The sequence below is a fragment of the Sordaria macrospora genome, chromosome 4 (assembly GCF_033870435.1).
Source record: "Sordaria macrospora chromosome 4, complete sequence".
NCBI lineage: Eukaryota > Fungi > Ascomycota > Sordariomycetes > Sordariales > Sordariaceae > Sordaria > Sordaria macrospora.
In genome coordinates, this window is record NC_089374.1 from 1,402,844 (window position 1) to 1,422,432 (window position 19,589).

A 19,589-nucleotide genomic window follows, 5' to 3' on the forward strand; every position below is an offset into this window, starting at 1 on the left:
TCTTCAGGTAAATCGTCCACCTTTCTGTCAAGGATCTATGCTGCCTGTTAGTTAGGAAACCCAACGCTCGAGGCGTGTCATCCTCGCACTGCGCTTGACAGATGTTGGCTGGATTGATCAATACAAGGTGTGGAACGAGCTGAAACGCACAAGGCAGACGGAAAGTATTTCAGAAACAAGACCGACTGTCGTCGATGAGGCTCAACCTGTCATCACCCTTGCCACAGCAGACTGCCGTGACACAAGGCACTTCCTGCAAGACGGCCCGAGCCTGACCGTTGCAGATCAGTGCCTAGGCCCACAACAGCGAGACTGCCCATCAGGCTGTGCAGTACATGAGTATAAACGCACATCTTAGATCCGACATCCGTAACAATCCAACGCGGGTCGTCAGCAACTTAAGTGATACAAATAAATCTCAAAATGTGATAAGCCGATGTGGTCGTAACAATGGCATTTGTTCGATACCCCTATTATACAGCCTGGGTCCCTAATAGCCCGGTTCCTAACACCTACTACATCTTACAGGGTGCTACGACCAGCATGCACATGGCTTATTTATACAGCAATGACGCCGTCGTCCTTGACGGTGGCCTCGTATCTGAAGAACATTGTTAGCACTCAACCCACATCTCGTTGTATGGGGGGGAATAGAGAAAGCACTAACCTCTTTCCGCGGAAAGCCCACACGCCCCAGTTACCGGCACTGATGTCCTGAGGGTCGAGATCGTTCAGATCCCACCGGAGACTGCGGAAGATGTTCTCGCCAGGCTCCATAAGAATGTCGAATTCACCCTTGGCCTTCTTGTTGACCCACTCAACATCACGCTCCATGTCAGCCTGCGTGTAGCCCGTAGCAATGATAGGAGCCTTGGTCTCGAGAAGCATAGGCAGCGTCTCCTCCCACTCGTGGGAGCTCGCCGGGTGGCCCAATCCAGGGTGGAAGAGCACGAAGGCGTCAAAGTAAGGATCGTGAGGAGCGAAATAGCCCGTCTTGTGGATGGTATGGTAATAGTCCACAATGGTGCTGATCTTCATGGTAGGCCACACGCGGTCCTCCACAACCGCGCCGTAGGGGTTCGAGGGAGTACGGGGCGGGAGGGGGAACTCGTCATCGCGGTTCATCATGCTCTCCGGTCCGATGAAGATCAGATGGAATCTTGACCGGGGGAAAAGGTGGGCCAGCTGCACCCACGCATCTCTGGGCAGCGACGACTCAGCACGAGCACCGAGGATGAACAGGCGCACGGGAGGAGCCTCTGGCCGGAGTCCCTTGATGGATTCGTTGCCTCCAGTCTTGGGGGGATGCAGGGTATAGCGAAGAGCCGTCAAACTCTTCAAACCCTCCACGGTGAGACGATTCCGGATGTGGTACGGGCTCAGCTCGTGAAGAATGCTGCCGATCGTGAGAGGGTAGGTCAACAGCTTAGTCGCCTGTCTCATGCACCGGTCATCATTGACAGCTTCGAACTGACGGGTATACATAAAGGTGTCCCAGTTGGTCATGTTGACCATGGCATCATCCATTTGCGGGCCGGCGTAGTTGAACTCGTAGAAGTGGCGGCCAGAATGGAGGTCATGGTCATCTTCGTTGATCTGTCGCAGAGTGTCGCAGATCTCAAGATGCTTCTCGTAGTCGTCCATCCAATGCTGCTCGCTGCAGTATACCGGGATGCCACAGTCGGGGCACTCGAAATCAACATGCTTCGGGGGCTGGGAGCCAGACTCGGAATCGACTTGGCGGCTGGTCTCAGAGAACTGTCCTGGGCGGTGGCTGTGGTGAGGGCAGCTGGCGTGCTCTTTTATGAAGGCCGCGCGCTGGCGGATCTTGGGAATGGGCGAGTTGGTGAAAGAGTGGAAGAGGTTGTCCTGCTCGAGAATCGGCTTCGAAGGGATGCCAACACTGGCCAGATCCTCGTTGGTGGCGAACGATGTCGAGCTGCTGGCCTTGGATCTGGACTGGGAAACAACCGAAGGGAGCTTGTTCGTGATCGAAGTCTGGGTCGGGCGCGAGACGGTTGTGGTGATGCCACCGGCTTGCCTCGAGGACGAGGAAGAGCTTTGTGCCCCGCGGATGGAGCTGACGGAACGCTGCTGGGCTGACTGCAAAAATGCAGCACTTTGCCTGCTCTGTCTAGCTGTGAAAGACGAACATTGCGAGCAGAGCTTGGACAAGACCGGACGCACGGCGCGGTCTGCTGGGAGGGCCATTGGGATTTGAAAAAGGTCGGATGATGTTCGATCGGGAATCTGGATCGCCAGGACTCGATGCGACTTTCCAATCGACTTTTTGGCAGCAGCTCCCAGCAGTCCGGGGTCCCCAATGGAACCGAATTCCACTTGCTCTCGTCCTTTGAATGACCCACTTGAGCTTGCTTCACCAGCCACAATTGTACCCAAAGCTCTGACGTTATGCGGGTCAGCTAGCTGCGGGCGAGCCACAGTCGCGGGGCCCGGGCCAGGGGGTTAGAACGTAGAAGGGTGAAGGTGGCGCCAAGTACGGGCAGTGGTCAGTGGACGTACTTGCCGCTGGCGCTGCGACCTTGGGTGACTGCACCAATTGGCCAGCTCCATCTGAAGTTGATGGCGACCGACTCCATCCAGCCAGAACATAGGACCGTGTTTTATTTTTTGCCGAGTTACAAGTCACCAACTTGCACCCAACAACTCCATATCCAACCCTCGATTACTCGACAATCTAGCTGACTCTTTGCCATTTGTCTCTTCAGCATAACTACGGCAGCATCGAAAGAGCGCAAACCGAGTCCTATCCACTTGCAAAACCGACCTCGAGAAAGCAGAGCCGCGCCGGCTTTCTGCGCCCAGTTGCAGCCATGGCGACCACATCGAACATGTTCCTGTATTCCTTGACCATCCAGCCACCCACCGCTGTCACGCAGGCTCTGCTTGGTCAGTTCTCAGGAACCAAGGAACAGCAGATTCTTACGGCGTCTGGATCGCGTCTAACCCTCCTCCAGCCTGATCCCCGTCAGGGCAAGGTCAACACCCTGCTGTCTCATGACATCTTCGGCATCGTACGCGCCATCGCGTCGTTCCGTCTGGCCGGCAGCCACAAGGGTGAGTGAAGGCCCCGTCACCTCAGTTGGACAATATAGTGATTCTGGATCCGTTCCCCAGGTGCTTCTGGGTAGAAGGGTCACACGTTTGGTCAACCACCATGCGCCCAGGCCTGCAAGTCGTCCGGGGACTTGGGACTCATTGAAGCTGGTAGCGGGACTGTGCTAAAACCTTGTGCCACCCAGACTACATTATTCTCGCCACTGATTCGGGCCGCATCACGATTATCGAGTATCTTCCCAAGACGAACAAGTTCCAGCGCATCCACCTCGAGACTTTCGGCAAGTCGGGCGTCCGCCGAGTCATCCCCGGCCAGTACTTGGCCGCAGACCCCAAGGGAAGAGCCTGCCTTATTTCGTCACTGGAAAAGAACAAGCTGGTCTATGTTCTCAACCGCAACTCACAGGCCGAGCTTACCATCTCGTCACCGCTAGAAGCCCACAAGCCAGGAGTGCTGGTGCTGTCTCTTGTGGCCCTTGACGTTGGTTACGCCAACCCCGTTTTCGCCGCGTTGGAAATAGATTACTCGGACGCGGATCAGGACCCTACGGGCCAAGCACGAGAAGAAGTCGAGACACAGCTGGTATACTACGAGCTTGATTTGGGCCTGAACCACGTTGTTCGCAAGTGGTCGGATACTGTCGATCGTACTTCTTCGCTGCTCTTCCAAGTACCGGGCGGTAATGACGGTCCCAGCGGTGTGTTGGTTTGCGGCGAGGAAAATGTTACTTATCGACACTCGAACCAAGAGGCCTTCCGCGTTCCTATCCCCAGACGTAAGGGCGCTACCGAGGATCCTCAGAGGAAGCGTGTCATCGTCTCTGGCGTGATGCACAAGCTCAAGGGGAGCGCGGGCGCCTTTTTCTTCCTTCTTCAGACGGATGATGGAGATCTCTTCAAGATCACCATTGACATGATCGAAGATGCTGACGGTAACCCCACTGGGGAGGTTAAGCGCCTGAAGATCAAGTACTTCGATACGATACCAGTAGCAACCAGCCTTTGCATCCTGAAGAGCGGCTTCCTGTTCGCCGCTAGCGAGTTTGGGAACCATCACTTCTACCAGTTCGAAAAACTTGGAGACGATGACGAGGAGCTCGAGTTCAGCAGCGACGACTTTCCGACAGACCCTACCGCCTCGTATAACCCGGTGTACTTCCACCCCAGGCCACTTGAAAACTTGGTCCTGGTTGAGAGCATTGATTCGATGAACCCTCAGGTTGATTGCAAGGTTGCGAACCTGACGGGTGACGATGCGCCCCAGATCTACTCTGTCTGTGGAAATGGTGCGCGGAGTACTTTTCGCTCGTTGAAGCACGGACTCGAAGTGTCTGAAATTGTCGCTTCAGAGCTCCCGGGTACGCCTTCCGCGGTGTGGACGACCAAGTTGACCAAGTACGACCAGTACGACGCTTACATTGTGCTGTCATTCACAAATGGAACTTTGGTGCTCAGCATTGGCGAGACAGTTGAGGAGGTCAGCGATAGCGGTTTTTTGACTACTGCGCCTACCCTAGCTGTCCGGCAAATGGGTGAGGACGGCTTGATCCAAGTTCACCCCAAGGGTATTCGCCACATCGTCCAAGGTCGTGTCAATGAATGGCCTGCGCCTCAGCATCGGTCGATTGTTGCTGCTACGGCAAACGAGAATCAGGTCGTGATTGCTTTGAGCTCTGGCGAAATTGTCTACTTCGAAATGGACTCGGATGGCTCGCTCGCCGAGTATGACGAAAAGAAGGAGATGTCGGGAACCGTCACATCGCTGAGTGTTGGTCAAGTACCAGAGGGCCTCAAGCGAAGCTCGTTTCTAGCTGTAGGATGTGATGATTGCACAGTTCGCATTCTTAGCTTGGACCCTGACTCGACGCTCGAGATGAAGTCCATCCAAGCGTTGACAGCTGCACCCTCGGCTCTGTCCATAATGTCCATGGAGGACTCGTTCGGTGGCTTCACCCTCTATCTGCACATTGGTCTGCATTCGGGTGTATACCTTCGAACAGTGCTGGATGAGGTCACGGGTGAACTAACAGACACTCGTCAAAAGTTTCTAGGCCCCAAGCCTACCAAACTCTTCCAAGTATCTGTTCAAGATCAGCCATGTGTTCTTGCGCTGAGCTCGAGGCCATGGCTGGGCTACACCGACCCACTGACCAAGGGGTTTATGATGACCCCTCTAAGTTACACTGAGCTTGAGTATGGCTGGAACTTCAGCAGCGAACAGTGCTTGGAAGGCATGGTCGGAATTCATGCTAATTACTTGAGGTAAGTTTGTCTCCTAGTTTTTTTTTAAAAAATTTTTTTTTTTTTTTTTTTGGAGTGCACTAGCTTCACATGATGATAAAAGGGAATCCTATGCCCTCGGGTAATGAGGTAGTTGATGCAATCATACGTGATTGCACCAATTGTTCCTTCTGAGAAACGGCCTGATATACCCATTCACCTCGTGTATGTTTATCTTTTTCGCAGACGCTGACATCGAGTGCAGAATCTTTTCGATCGAAAAGCTGGGAGACAACATGATCCAGAAATCCATTCCTTTGACTTACACACCAAAGCGCCTAGTCAAGCATCCCGAACAGCCTTACTTTTACACTATAGAGTCCGATAATAACACGCTTCCCCCGGAGCTGCGGGCAAAGCTTCTGGAGCAACAAAGCAATGGTGATGCGACGATACTGCCGCCAGAGGATTTTGGATATCCCAAGGCTAAGGGCAGATGGGCATCATGCATCAGCATTATCGATCCTATCAGCGACGAACCGAGAGTCCTCCAAAGGATCGATCTCGACAACAATGAGGCGGCAGTCAGTGCGGCTATTGTACCCTTTGCCAGTCAAGAGGGTGAAAGTTTCTTGGTAGTCGGCACAGGCAAGGACATGGTCCTTAACCCACGTCAATTCACCGAGGGCTACATCCATGTCTACAGATTCCATGAGGATGGCCGGGATCTGGAGTTCATCCACAAGACCCGAGTGGAAGAGCCACCTATGGCACTCATCCCGTTCCAGGGTCGTCTGCTGGCTGGCGTGGGCAAGACACTTCGCATCTACGACCTCGGTTTGAAGCAGCTGCTCAGAAAGGCTCAAGCAGATGTGACGCCCACCCTGATCGTGTCCCTACAAAGCCAGGGCAACCGCATCATTGTCGGCGATCTCCAGCAGGGTGTCACTTACGTTGTCTACAAGGCCGAGGGCAACAGACTCATCCCCTTCGTCGACGACACCCTAAACCGCTGGACAACCTGCACTACCATGGTCGACTACGAATCCGTCGCCAGCGGCGATAAGTTCGGCAACATTTCCATCGTTCGCTGCCCAGAGCGCGTCAGTCAGGACACTGACGAGCCTGGGTCAGAGATCCACCTGATGCACGCCCGCAACTACCTTCACGGCACACCCAACCGCCTGAGCCTGCAGGTCCACTTCTTCACTCAGGACTTGCCGACCAGCATTTGCAAGACCAGCCTGGTGGTCGGTGGTCAGGACGTGCTGCTCTGGAGCGGTTTGCAGGGCACTGTCGGTGTCTTCATTCCCTTTGTCAGCCGTGAGGATGTCGACTTTTTCCAGAATCTGGAGAACCACATGCGCGCTGAGGACCCGCCGCTTGCGGGCCGTGACCACTTGATCTACAGAGGTTATTACACCCCCGTCAAGGGCGTGATTGATGGTGACTTGTGCGAGAGGTTCAGCTTGCTGCCGAACGATAAGAAGCAGATGATTGCGGGAGAACTTGATCGCTCGGTGAGGGAAATTGAGCGCAAGATTTCGGTACGTGTTGCCCTGAACTTCCCTGGTTATGAAAATGTATAAGTTCATTTACTAACATTTTTGCTTCACAGGATATCCGCACCAGGTCTGCCTTCTAAACACCTTCACATCGTCATGGGTGGGAAGTGATGGCTGTTGAGCTTATGGTTTAATTGTATATGAACTTCCTTGCACAGAAGCGCGTCGTTCATACAGAAAGTCTGGTGTGCTTAAAGCCTTGTTGTAGTGAGATAGCTGCTGTTGATTCATCAGCTAGGCGCTTTGGAGGTGGTCGGTCCTGGCTTGGTGTTTGTTGTGTTATATGCCGCTGTGCTTATATCCAACGATGGAAAGAATTAGGCAGACAGAACGGTATATTGTTGAAAAGGCAAAAGAGAAGGCTATGGATACACAGGAAATTTGAGTACAAAACACCAAACCAAAAAATAAAAATAAAAATAAAAATAAAAATAAAAATTGGCAATCTCCCAGATCCTCCCTCTGCTTAACTAGTACCTTATGGTAGTACCTACTTCCCAACCATCGACCCATTCCCATTCCCCCCCACAGAGGTACTAATAAAAACCAACCTCTTCACCCCACTAATCCAAGTCCTCCCCGCCACCCTCCCCTTCCCCCTCCCTTTCCCCTTTTTACCACCAATCCCCCCCTCCTCCCTCAAAGGATGGTCCCTCTCCCACCTCTCATCATCCTTCAACGCCTCGACCGCTTTTTCGGTATCCCAGCCGTTTCCCTCCAGATACAGAACCGCAACATCATAATCCGCCACTTTGGTGCTCATCATCCACTTTCTTATCTTCTTCTTTTTCTCCGTCTCTTCCGCACTTTCGACGGGGTGCGGAGAAAGGGAAACACCGGAGGGGTTGTACTCCCCCGGGATCAGGATGGTGCGGTGACCGCGCGCAAATAGCAGGGCGGAAGAGGAGGAGTGCAAGGGAGAGGAAGAGGTGGAGAGGGAGAATAAAGGGAGGTTGTTGTAGGAGAGAAGAGCGGGGAGGGGGATGGAGTACCGGAGGGAGAGGGATGGGAGAGTGTCGGTGGGTGAAAGGTGGTGGATCGTGTCGGGGATTTTTTTCTCTGGAGGAGTTTTGTGGTCTTCTTCGGTTTTGGGGTCTTGGGGAGTTGTTGTTGGTGCTGTGGTGGTCGAGGGGATAGTTGAGTACGGGGGCGGTGATGAAGATGGGGGAGGAAGAGGATTGTTGAAGGCGGTTGGACCGGGGTAGGGTGGTGGGAGTGTGTCGTCGTCATCATCCTTAATGGATTGTTCGGTTTCACTTCGGTGATGGTGGGAAGGAGCAGAGCGATATTTGGGACCACGGGGGTTTGGGGAAGTACCAATAGGGTACGAAGCGGATGATGATGAGGATGGGGTTTGGCAGTAGGGACAGTAACTGCTGAAACGGGGGTTGTTCTAGTTGTTGCGGCTGGTTAGTGGACTCTTCAATCGTCACGGCCGGATGCCTTTGAGCAAAAAACCTTAGGGACGTTGGCCATCAAGGTGCTTTGCTTATGCATTCGCTTGGCGAGGCATGCATGCTACCTATGCTGCAAAGGTGAGAAGTTTGCTTGCGGGTTGGTGATACTTACGTATATACAGTTACCGCAAATCACTCGGCCGCAACAACTCAATCGGCGATCGTCCGGAAGAGGTTTCTCGGTATCCGGGACGAAGCGGGGGACCGACGATAAAAGAGTTGCGCAAGTGCAGCAGGCGTCGAACGGTTGTTGAGTCATTGTAATGGTGGACTTGGTGTTCGCTGCGTCAAGTGGAACGAGCATCTTTCTTTTGCTTTACGGCAAGATCAAAACTTGAAATAAAATGGTTTCCAAGCTGAAAATATTATGTTCGGTATCCAGCTTGTAAGTAGTTGACCCATCGACAAGTCGGGTGGCGATCATGTCTCCCGGACATAGGTAGGACTTACACGGCTAATGTGGGGGCGAAAAAGTGGTTGTAAAAATTAACTGGACATAGATACCTCTGCTTGTAGACAGTTCAATACACCTCGCTTCGTCTACGAAAAGGTCATCGCAACACTGCAATAGGGATTACAAAAGAAGGCAAATGCATCGGACAGAGTCCATTACAAAATTACACAGGTGGTAAATGCCTAAATGCTGAGTGGGAAGGTGTAATGAAGACGCGAGGATAAGTGACGTATTGCCCGTGACGGGATGTGTTCGGTTTATTTTTACGACCTCTTCGGGGGCAATACTTATCGATAAGAGCACCGGCCACCGGAGGGTAACCCCGCGGCCCCGCAAGTACATAAGGCGTGGGGGGACTGTCAGACTCAGCGGCTCTCCAGCACAGCACTTGTCAGGGAACCTGTAGAACCTGTTATTTCACTGTCAGGTTCGTTCGTTCCTGTTTGAGGGGCACCGCGCAACATTTCCGCTTGCAAACCCGACATCTTCACTTCACCTCTTGGATGAGCAGAAAACAAGACGGTAGCGACTGCGCATCACTCGCCGACTCCCAACACATAATTATCCAACCATGAAGCTTGAAGCTGTCAAGTCCGATCGGCTCAGCTCTTAGGCTCTTCACCAACCTCCTGCCAAATCCCGACGTCTTTGCAGGTTGCACATGTCGTTTGGTGATGTGTCCCTAAGGGGGAGGTTTGCCTGACATTGCGTCTCGCCGTCTTCCATTGTCTTCTTTCCGTCTCATTGTCAGTTATGACAGAATGTCTGCTAACCAGCCAGACGGCCGCATTGCAACTGGCCCGGATCACCATGGACATTGTCCTCGCTTCTGCAACCCGAACGGAGATTTTCTGGCGTGATACAGCTGAAGCAGCACGACGTCAATGCGGCCGATATGACTGACTGTCCTTGGCAATGGTCGAGCTCCCAAGAACTTGTGACTTTCGTAATACCTCGGGGCATGTCGAGTTTATCGAGGCTTTCATGGCCCGGCACTCTATGGTACTGTGTAAGGCCCTGGGGCTTTTGGTTCCAGAAGGGCCGGGCCATTAACATGGGCCTGTATCAAAACTAGCATTGCTTCTACACTGGACAGAGGGAGCATGACAAGAAAAACTCCTTTTTTAAACAAAACTACTGAGAAGGAAAGCAAAACCAGTTTGGCGGTATAAGCTATTTATTTGAACCCTATCACCAAGTTGGTTTAGAGGAAAGGCAAGGTGAAGTAGCATCGGCGAATTAGCCGTCGGTTTTCCAGTGCCATTGCCCTTGCTTTTCATGCTACCCTAGCTAGGGAGAACTGGGAGACTGGAAGCAGCAAAGAGAAACGAAGCACAAAGCTGAACCAAGCATCACGGCCGGGCCCGTCCTCCATGACATACGAATGGTTCGCTTGGAAGCAAAAGTTCTCCAGATCTTAGTGCACAAGTTGCTGGGAATTGTAGCAAGCTATGGCACACGACGTATATACACTACATGGATGAAGATATGTGTAGGCACAGAAGACGGTGGGGTTGGGTTCCGAGACGACGGGATAGACGGGTCTCGATTCCACTTACTCCCCCACTCCCCCCCCCCCCCCCCCCCCCCCCCCCCCCCCCCCCCCCCCCCCCCGGCCCATGGTCGTAGAAACGGGCCCGAGGCTGTGTTCCCGGTTATGTAACGGGCGGAGTTCGGGGTCTTATGTATACGGATAGATATTTATGTCGAGAACGGCCGTCTCGAGGTCTTGTGAAAGCTGGCTGGAGCCTGCTCTTTCTCCTTTTATTCTACCACATTTTCTAGCTGCTGACCTTTTCACAACGCCCACATATTTGCAACATAAACCCCCAAAAAACATGGCGGTGAGATTCCCCGTGTATATAAACCGAGCAGAGATGCGGAATCATGATGTTGACGATAGTATGACAGGTCCCCTACCCCCAGATTGTGCTCTTTGGCGATTCGCTGTTCCAGGATGCGGCAAGTCTTGAGGACGGCTTCGGTTTTCAAGCTGCCGTTCAACAGCGTACGTGGTTTTTTTTTGGTTTTTTTTTTTTGCCAGCTGCTTACAAGTCTTGGAAGTCCAAGTTTACTGATTTACCACCAGAGGTTCTTCGCCGGTTTGACGTTGTCAACCGTGGTCTCTCCGGCTACAACACCTCCAATGCCCTGAAACTCCTGCCTCAGATCATCTCCCCGCCGGGTCCGGGCGTGCCCAAGCTTGCCTATCTTGTAAGTCTATCCTCCCTCGTCTTGTAGATCAACCTTTGCCTAACCAGAGCAAAAAGTTCATCCTCTTCGGCGCGAACGACGCAGCCCTTCCCCGGCCCGTCAACAATCAGCACGTTCCCCTAGACAAGTACAAGCAGAACCTCGTCTCCATCATCACTCACCCCAATATTACCGCCCACAACCCCAAGATCTTTCTCGTCACGCCCCCACCCCTGGACGAGTTGAAGACGTCCGAGGTCGATCTCGGCATCCGCAAGCACCGCGTCAGCGCTTCCTACTCGGAAGCCGTCCGCCAAGTGGCCGCCGAGCACTCAGTCGGCTTGGTCGATCTCTGGAAAGCCATCATGGACTACGCCATCTCCAAGACGCCCGGGTTTGACGGATCCAAGGGAAACCTGGGGGATCCCAAGACGCGGGAGAGGGGCTATCTGGAGAGCTTGTTGCCGGATGGGTTACATCTGAGCGCTGAGGCGTATCAGGTATTGTACGATGTGGTGAAGCCTCATCTAGGTCAGGAGTGGGAGGGGACGAACAATGAGCAGAGGGTTGGTTATGTGTTGCCGGACTGGAAGGTGGCGCCTTGGTTGGAGGAGGATGTGTTGAAGCCTTGAGCTTGGGTTACCAGCCGAGGATGTGGACTTGTGGGCCAAGAAACACAGTAATAGTAATTTTACACATCAAAGTTCCAAGCAGTGTGTTCCAGTCCCAATTTCAATCTCAGTTATCGGTGCATCTTGAGAAATGGCATCAACCATTGTGGGGGTATACCTAATGTTGATGGTTGAGTGAGACTTTTAGCGGTTGTGGGGGGTAGGTAGGGGTAGCTGTCATGGCGGGGCATCTTGTTTGTGCTGTCATGTCATTTGACGTCGGGTTATTTTGATACTTCTCGACCTCGTCGGCTTAAGGATGTGAAAAACTGATGGAGAGATACTTCTATATATGCATTTGGGACAAGACGAAGGCATCATGGTCTCAAACGGGATGGACCAGATGGTATTAAAAGAGGAGGTTGGCGGCGTGTAAGTGGGATTCCATCTAGTACCAAACAACCTAACATGCCGTCCCCGCCGTCGACATGTGAGACGGCCGCCCCGTGTGCTTGGTCTCCCGGCCTCTAATGCCCCGAATATACAGTGAGCTTTATTAGTCATCCGGCCAGCAAGAGGGCTGTCTTAATGTTTCACAGCATTCACAACACCGAATGCCCCTGCCTTGGGTGTTTGGCCTGCCTTCCATGGGATGCCGTCCAGCCGTTGCCCACCGTGCCGTGGGACCTGGAGTGTGGGAGCGTGTAAGAGCGTGGTTGCGCCTGCCAATCCACAGGGAGGTGGATCACTGCAGCTTCCTGATGAGCATCATTGGACAGGAGCAGCCTATCATTCGCGCTAGCCGCGAGACACATCCATTGAGCACTGCGTAGAGGTATTTCTTCCCAGTGCGGCTTGACAAGCTGAGCAGTAAGTACGTCCCTCAGGCTGGAGAACCGAGAAAACTCCACCGAAAACCGCCGCGTCCACGACGATGGGAGCCCAGCGCAACGGCGTCTTTCTTTCCATTTGCAACAGACAGACGGGACTTCTACTGTCCAGTTCTCCATCTTCCGTCTGCTCGCACGCACCACCTCAACAGCCAGTTCTCAACTCAAGAAACACACCGCACGCACCAAACCACGCACCGCACAACTTCGTCAAGTCAATTCATACCCGTCCTGGACTTTTTCTTTCATCTTTCAAGCGGACCACGCCGTCAAAGGCCTCGGAACAGGCTTCTCTATAGCGCACTGGCGTCCCCAACATCTCATTGTTTGCATTCCGCAGAACACCAGACCTAGGTAGAGTCTACCATACCTAACAGCATCCTTCGGTTCCGCAATCCAGAAGACCCGACATCAGGGCAACGCCGGCCTCATCCCTCCACTGATCACCGCGTCCTATCCTTCCCGTCGACGACCCCCGATCACCGTTTCTGCTAGACGTGCACTTGACGTTTGTTCATCACTAGACGCCATTCGAAGCTTTGTCCAAACCCGTTTCCCAAATATCTCTTGGGTGAAATAGGCCGGACGACATTCACGCCCAAGCTCCACCCGCGGCCATACCCAGTCTGTCTCTGGTGGATCGAGAATACTCTCAAATCTCGAATTCGCTCGCTCATCCCGCGCCAACCCATCTTTCCTCGACATATCTTCTTCCTCGCATCTCGGCGAGCCTTGCCATTTCGCGTTTCCCTGACAATATCTCCTGTCGCCCTCGTTCGTGGTGCTGGTTTCCGTTCAACGCCACATACGTCTGTCGACATCCCTTGGCGGCCAGCAGCCCCAATTTCGCAACACCCCGACAACAGTCCATACCCGAACCCCTCACGCTTCCGCTATCAGCTCAGTGCCTCCAACGCCACCCAGAATTGTGCAAGCAAAAAGTCTTACGTTGGTAGTGTCTGGCGAAGGATACACTCAGGTGTGTGGGAACCATTGCACAAGACCGCGGTGGTCCTTTGCGGGCGATGAGGGGGAGGGTGGACCTCGATATCTGAATCACAAACAGGGTCGAGGTCATATCAAGACGGCCTTCAGCTTGTGACCGGCACAGTCATACACCAGTAGTTACGTTTGAAAGGCCGTAGTCAACATACGAGTTGCGACCCATCCTTTCCTTGGTTCACCCTAATCCTATTTCCCGATCCATCCAGCCCGGCAGCAACACTGGGCACATATCTTCAACGTCGACCGTTTGCGATCACTCTCCCGTCCTCACCATCTGGGCATGGATCCGCGCTTCATCGTCACCCGCGAAGAACTATACGATGTCCAGATGGACTTGAAGCGCCTTCATTCCATCCAGCATCAGCACTCGGAGCGGTTACGATTGTTGGAAAAACGCCAGGCTGATGATGCCGCCTTGAAGTCTGTCTGGAGTTCGCCGTTCCCAAGTATGCTCGGCACTACAACCCCTCAGCATGGTCAGACTTTCGCAGCTCATGATAGTCCTCTTGTCAACCAGGGCTTCACTAACAACACTTCAGGGCCAGTTCACTTGCCGGCCAACGATTTGTTTGACGACCTTGACGAGCAGGGTCAGAACTTGCTTGGTAGGCTGCAGCTTGAGCCTGAGGACGAACCTATACGGCGAGGGGCGGCATCGAGGGCGAATAGTGTGCGTTTTGATGAAAGTGCTCTGCATGGCTGGGGCGGTCATCATGGCACCCGTCACTCGACCGAATATGGCTTGACGCGCCCTGGAAGTGGCATGGGAGGCCATCCGATGACTGAGCGCTCTTCGTCTCACAAGTCTGATGGGAGGCATAGCTCTGCCGGCCATTCTGTTCATTCAGTGCATTCAAACGCCTCTGGTCGAGCTAGCAGTCTCGGCCTTGACACCAACTTCTCGATTGGTGGCATGGAGGATGACTCTCCCCTCGATGTCCCGGAACCTCCACCGGGGTTCTTCTACCTGGGCGCAGCTCCGTCCATCATTCGTTGTTGCTTGACTGATAACATCACCAACAAGGGATTGCTTTATGCTGTCGTCTGCACTGGCTCTCAAAAGTCAACAGTGGACTATAGTGTGGTCAAAGACCTGCATCTGACCAACCAAATGCAAAGAGGAATGGACGGCATCTACAGGATCGATCTTCCGGTCTACCTTACCGAAGCTAGAGTCGTACAGTCCAATTCTAGGTCTGTCAGCCCGATTCACCCGCTGCCACCTAGCATCACATGTTCTTTTGAAGTAACAGGCATGGATCAACCAGAAACTACCGAAACCAAGAAGAGCATTCGCGTCTTCATCGGTAACCACACATTGCGCTTGCATAGTGCGGACCTTCTGCTTTCTCAGAATTCCATGACCTTGTATGGCACTGGCAGGGACAAGCTTTCTGTACCCTTTGTTCGACCCGAGGATGATGCCATCTTCAAAAATCTTGCAGTCACTAATATGGCTCCTGGGAATAAGGCTAAGCTGAACGCTGCTGCACCTGAGTTCGTTGCTGGCGACCGAGTCGCAAAACCGTCGGCCAAATGCAATGAAGAACCGACACCCAAGCAAAATGGAGATACTGCCTCGGAGGGAGCAGTTTTGTCGCCTGTGAGGTCGCCTCAACCACTCAAGACCACTTCTGAGGCAACCAGCGCAGCATCTGAAGGGGGTGGAGAGTATGAGAAGGAGCAACCTCAGCAGCAGCAGCAGCAGCAGCAGCCGCCGCCGCCGCCGCCGCCTGTTCCAGCCGACTCTGTAGTCTCTGAAGACGTCCCCAAAAATGGTGCCAAAGAAAATGCCACGCCCACATCAATGACCGAGACCGTTCGCCGGGAACCTAGCGCGGCCATCAGGACTCCGTGGCGACAAACTGCTGCCAGTCTTGCTGACAAGGAAAGCACCCCGTTGAGCGGTTACCAGCCAGCTGCGAGGGGTCGCAGTATGAAGATCTTACGACCGACGAAGATATCCTCTATCAGCAGCATCAGCAGCACTGTTGGTCCGAACTCGCCGTCAACTACTCGATCAACGGGGGCGTTCGAATCTCCCTCCGTTCCACGGTCTAACGGAACCGATCTGCGACGGACCAAGGGCTCGACAGCTAGCGCCGCTGCGGCGGAAGGCAGTCAGAGCACCACCAACAGCCCCACGGTAGGCAGTTGGGGTCCCTCCAAACGCAGTCTGAGCACCAGTGCTAGCGCTTCCAACCTTGGAAACTTGGAAGGTGGCAAGGGCATCGAGACTAGGGAGCAAAGGTCTTCGTCATTGGCAACCACTGTAGGCAGTCCCATGCATCAGGATGGACTCAAGACGCCGACGGCTCCCAGATTGGCCACGAACCCTCTTGGTAGTGCATCTGCTTTTGCTTGGATGGGGAGTAAAACGGCGGGTAAGGCGTCTGCGAGTCCATTCTAGAGTGCCATGTGGCAGCGCAGAAACCAGGAGAAGAAGGTTGACCATGGAAATTTCCAATGCGACCCGAGTTGTTCGGCCGTGTCCAGCATTTTGTATCCCGAACCCTCAGCGTGCTGGATGGTGTTGCCGGATGGAAGCGAAGAACCGAAATTACAAAAGCGAAGAGCAATAGCGAAGGGATGTGAAGACACATTGGGTCGCACAAACAGGTACCACTAAGTTCTAAAAAAGCTGAATAATATCGAGTATTTGTCGAAGTTCTAGTAAAGAAACCTCCTGTGTCGGACATACTTCTGCGTGTCTTGAGAGCCCGAATTATTGGTGAGGGAGATGAGTGAGGAAAGAGTGCGAGGGCGCCGTGTCCGACTAGGTACATGTCTGTCCGCCAATGATTCGCGAAATACTCTGATTCTATCTCGCATACCCTTATCAGGTGAGTCTATACGACCTCATTCATTCTCCTAGTCAGCATCCACCGCTCGTGCTTCCAGTTATTCCACACCTATATCCCAAAGCCGGTTACATGTAAAACAAGGCCTTGTATCGGACCTACAATGTATGGCCGTCAATATCGGCCATTTTTCTGTTCTCTTGTCCCTCCTGCCGTTCCAATAGTACCACCTCGATGCCCGTGGATAAATTCCATATGGAGACATACGCATGGACAGCATCTGACCTGCAACATTTACCCGTCTCTGGGCACTATCGTGCGTTGTCCACGTATACGTTGGTTGAGAGGCAAGTGATTCTTACCATATGCTCTACGACTCTGTACAGCCAAAACTGACCATTAGGCAATATTCAGCGCTGATGGCCCACGACGTTGATCGGTCTGCATGACTTGCAAGCTCCAAGCTCATTAGGTACCTCATCTCACTTTGGACGTGTCGGTAGCTATATCCAAACTACGATTAGTCTTCTCCCCTTCACTAAACATGGGTGTTATAATACCACCACCTATGTATGACACTTAACAGGACAGGATCTGTTGAGACGATGTGAGCAGCTTAACGGATAGAGTTCGGCACACCACCACCGCCAACGCTGGATTCCAACTGATATAGGAATAATTAATTCGTCTACGCATCTAACACGGCTCTGCCCTCGGACGGCAGGAAGAACCATGAGGCGGGTTTGCGGCGAAGGAATTGTGAGGGGAACCATGAAACGGATTATCGGTCTACCAGTCTATAAGACGAGGGGATACCCCCGCGTCAATAGCTCAGTACTGATGTTCCTGAACTTTTCCACCTCTTTGTCGCAGAGACACCGCCAGAAATCAGGTGAAATCAACGACAACGACCAATATCGAAAGCAGTACCAAAGCTCACGATGCTTCTACCCAAGTCTAAAAACATCCTTTTGGCTCTGGTGGCTGCCATAAGCCACGCCACTGCCGCTCCCTCTTCCTCCTCCTCCTCCTCTTCCAACCATGATGGTTCAACCTTAGTCTCTCGCCAGTCCATCAGCACCATAACCGTCGACCTCACCAAGACCTACCAGACGATGGACGGCTTCGGCTTCAGCCTCGCCTTCCAACGGGCCAACCTGATTACCAACATGTCCGACAAGGTCAAGCAGCGGGAGCTTTTGGATTTGCTCTTCAACCGGACCACCGGCGCTGGGTTTTCGATCATCCGTAACGGTATTGGGAGTAGCCCGGATAGCCGTGGCGACCACATGAACACGATTGCGCCCACGAACCCCGGCGGCCCGAAAGCTGAGCCGCAATATGTCTGGGATGGGAAAGATAGTGGGCAGTTGTGGGTGACGCAGAGGGGAGTGGCTGAGTATGGGTTGGAGCATGTTTATGCTGGTTTGTCTCTCCGGACTCCTGTGGTGTTGGTATTGTTGCTTGTCTTCATCCAGTTTCATTTTCCCTTGTCTCTATTTCTCTTCAACCAGACCAGACCAAACCAGACCAGACCAAAAGATATAAAGGCTGACCGGAAGAACTATACAACAACAGACGCCTGGTCCGCCCCCGGTTACATGAAGACAAACAATAACGAAAACAACGGTGGTACCCTCTGCGGCGTCCCTGGCGCCACCTGCTCCTCCGGGGACTGGCGCCAAGCTTACGCTGACTACCTCGTCGCCTACATCCGCTTCTACCTGCGGTCCGGCGTCGCCATCTCCCACCTCGGCTTCCTCAACGAGCCCGAGTTCAGCGCCTCGTACGCCAGCATGCGGTCTTCGGGCGCCCAGGCCGCCGACTTTATCAAGAATTTCCTGTACCCAACCCTTGTAGCACAAAGCCTGGATGAGCAGGTCGGCATTGTTTGCTGTGACAGCGAGGGGTGGGGAAATCAGGTACAGATGACGAATGCGATCAAGTCAGCGGGCGCGGAGGGGATGTTGAAGGCGGTTTCGAGTCATACGTATACGGGAGGGCCGTCGGGAGCGATGATTACCAGGGCCAGAGTCTGGTTGAGCGAGCAGTGCGATTTGAACGGCGGGTGGGATACCAAGTGGTATGGAAACGGCGGTGCTGGGGAGGGACTGACGTGGGCGAATAACGTGTATTCGGCGGTGGTGAACAATAACATTTCGGGATATGTTTACTGGTGAGTGTCTTTCTACGTTCTCCTTATTTTTTTTACCCCCTTTCTCCTCAATATTTACTTGCCGTATTCTGGTGAAGTCAAGATTCTGACTCTAAGGGTGATGGGGAAAATACAACAGGGAAGGAGTCCAATGGCCCTCCCCTAACACCAACGAAAAGCTTATCCGCGTCGATAACTCTACAAACACCTACGTCGTCTCCAAGCGACTCTGGGCGCTAGCCAACTGGTCGCGGTACGTCCGTCCAGGTGCCGTCCGCGTCAGCACGGCCGGGTTGCCTAGCGGATTGAGGACCGCCGCGTTCAAGAATGAAGACGGTAGTATCGCCGTCATTGCTATCAGCTCGTCAGGATCGGCTATCAACGTCAATGTCAAGATTACGGGGACAGGGACTGAGATGCCGCTGGGAACGACCGTGGAGGCATATGTGTCGGACAATAACCGGAACTGTGAGAAGGTACCTGGGGCGGCGAGTCTCGGTGCCGATGGAACGATCACGGGAACGGTGGCGAGTAGGTCGGTTACTACATTTGTTGTGCCGGGGAAGTGGCCTTGCTTAACTTGTGTGTAGGGAGAGCAGTGATGTTTTGAGGTAACTTCAGTTGGGCTATACATACTGTGCCTGGAAAAAGTTATTTGGCACGGTCCGTATGCAACCAGGGTGGCTGGCTCGTACTCCCGCTCTGCCGTTGGTTCCACTTAGTGGGGCCAAAGCAGTCATCGCCAGAACACAAATAGTAGAAACCCTTAAAAAACTACATTTAAAACAGACCGGGATATTCTACGCAGTAACTGGCATATATGCAGTTCCTGAACCCAAATATTAATAGAGTAGAGAATTCTAAGCAGCGAAAGTTTATGTATTAACTGTCACGGCGCTAGCGGACCACTACATCACTAGATTATATTCCAAAAGGATACAAGTAACTGAAGCTGGCAGTTCGGTCGCTTAAGTGGTCTTATATAGTTTGTCCCGGAAGAGGCACACGAGTGCATTTCGTGACAATTAAACTATGTTTCCTAAATATTCAACGTAAATATTGGAGAAATAATTGAATGATTTTTTCTTTTCTACTTTTTTGAAATTTAAATATAATTGTATATTTCATAATTGATAAGAAAAAAAGCGTCTATAATTTAA

At 52.8% G+C, this 19,589-nt stretch overlaps 6 protein-coding genes across 6 annotated transcripts; 4 read left to right on the forward strand and 2 right to left on the reverse strand.

The window, feature by feature from the left end:
- Positions 1-162: 162 nt before the first annotated feature.
- Positions 163-2,211, reverse strand: SMAC4_08833 (uncharacterized protein; the record flags this gene model as incomplete). The annotated part of the gene is made up of 2 exons (XM_003343614.2): positions 163-601; positions 668-2,211. The coding sequence occupies 2 exons, from the start codon at positions 2,209-2,211 to the stop codon at positions 559-561; spliced, it is 1,587 nt and encodes a 528-aa protein (XP_003343662.1). The 3' UTR covers positions 163-558.
- Positions 2,212-2,382: 171 nt separating this feature from the next.
- On the forward strand, positions 2,383-8,816 carry SMAC4_08834 (uncharacterized protein). The gene is made up of 4 exons (XM_003343615.2): positions 2,383-3,078; positions 3,264-5,340; positions 5,564-6,845; positions 6,917-8,816. Exons 1-4 carry the CDS (start codon positions 2,835-2,837, stop codon positions 6,941-6,943), a joined length of 3,630 nt encoding a protein of 1,209 aa, XP_003343663.1. The 5' UTR covers positions 2,383-2,834; the 3' UTR covers positions 6,944-8,816.
- SMAC4_13617 (uncharacterized protein) lies at positions 7,354-8,579 on the reverse strand (the record flags this gene model as incomplete). The annotated part of the gene is made up of 3 exons (XM_066091507.1): positions 7,354-7,501; positions 7,526-8,256; positions 8,433-8,579. 3 exons carry the CDS (start codon positions 8,577-8,579, stop codon positions 7,354-7,356), a joined length of 1,026 nt encoding a protein of 341 aa, XP_065946769.1.
- Positions 8,817-10,388: 1,572 nt separating the features above from the next.
- SMAC4_08835 (uncharacterized protein) lies at positions 10,389-12,164 on the forward strand. Its single transcript, XM_003343616.2, has 4 exons — positions 10,389-10,618; positions 10,686-10,782; positions 10,864-10,988; positions 11,045-12,164. The coding sequence occupies exons 1-4, from the start codon at positions 10,478-10,480 to the stop codon at positions 11,597-11,599; spliced, it is 918 nt and encodes a 305-aa protein (XP_003343664.2). The 5' UTR covers positions 10,389-10,477; the 3' UTR covers positions 11,600-12,164.
- A 1,288-nt stretch (positions 12,165-13,452) lies between these two features.
- SMAC4_08836 (uncharacterized protein) lies at positions 13,453-16,069 on the forward strand. Its single transcript, XM_003343617.2, has 3 exons — positions 13,453-13,949; positions 14,013-14,143; positions 14,279-16,069. The coding sequence occupies exons 1-3, from the start codon at positions 13,754-13,756 to the stop codon at positions 15,881-15,883; spliced, it is 1,932 nt and encodes a 643-aa protein (XP_003343665.1). The 5' UTR covers positions 13,453-13,753; the 3' UTR covers positions 15,884-16,069.
- Positions 16,070-17,215: 1,146 nt separating this feature from the next.
- Positions 17,216-19,103, forward strand: SMAC4_08837 (uncharacterized protein; the record flags this gene model as incomplete). The annotated part of the gene is made up of 3 exons (XM_003343618.3): positions 17,216-17,699; positions 17,853-18,450; positions 18,569-19,103. The coding sequence occupies 3 exons, from the start codon at positions 17,216-17,218 to the stop codon at positions 19,017-19,019; spliced, it is 1,533 nt and encodes a 510-aa protein (XP_003343666.2). The 3' UTR covers positions 19,020-19,103.
- Between the last annotated feature and the right edge of the window lie 486 nt (positions 19,104-19,589).

Bases quoted from the DNA above. Each gene is read 5' to 3' on its own strand.
- SMAC4_08834 (XM_003343615.2), top strand. From the start codon at position 2,835: ATGGCGACCACATCGAACATGTTCCTGTATTCCTTGACCATCCAGCCA. The intron at 3,079-3,263 runs GTGAGTGAAGGC...TGTGCCACCCAG, and splicing joins TCTGGCCGGCAGCCACAAGG to ACTACATTATTCTCGCCACT. The intron at 6,846-6,916 runs GTACGTGTTGCC...TTTGCTTCACAG, and splicing joins AAATTGAGCGCAAGATTTCG to GATATCCGCACCAGGTCTGC.
- SMAC4_08835 (XM_003343616.2), top strand. From the start codon at position 10,478: ATGTCGAGAACGGCCGTCTCGAGGTCTTGTGAAAGCTGGCTGGAGCCT. The intron at 10,619-10,685 runs GTGAGATTCCCC...ATAGTATGACAG, and splicing joins AACCCCCAAAAAACATGGCG to GTCCCCTACCCCCAGATTGT. The intron at 10,783-10,863 runs GTACGTGGTTTT...ATTTACCACCAG, and splicing joins TCAAGCTGCCGTTCAACAGC to AGGTTCTTCGCCGGTTTGAC.
- SMAC4_08836 (XM_003343617.2), top strand. From the start codon at position 13,754: ATGGATCCGCGCTTCATCGTCACCCGCGAAGAACTATACGATGTCCAG. The intron at 13,950-14,012 runs GTCAGACTTTCG...ACAACACTTCAG, and splicing joins CACTACAACCCCTCAGCATG to GGCCAGTTCACTTGCCGGCC. The intron at 14,144-14,278 runs GTGCGTTTTGAT...TCGTCTCACAAG, and splicing joins CGGCATCGAGGGCGAATAGT to TCTGATGGGAGGCATAGCTC.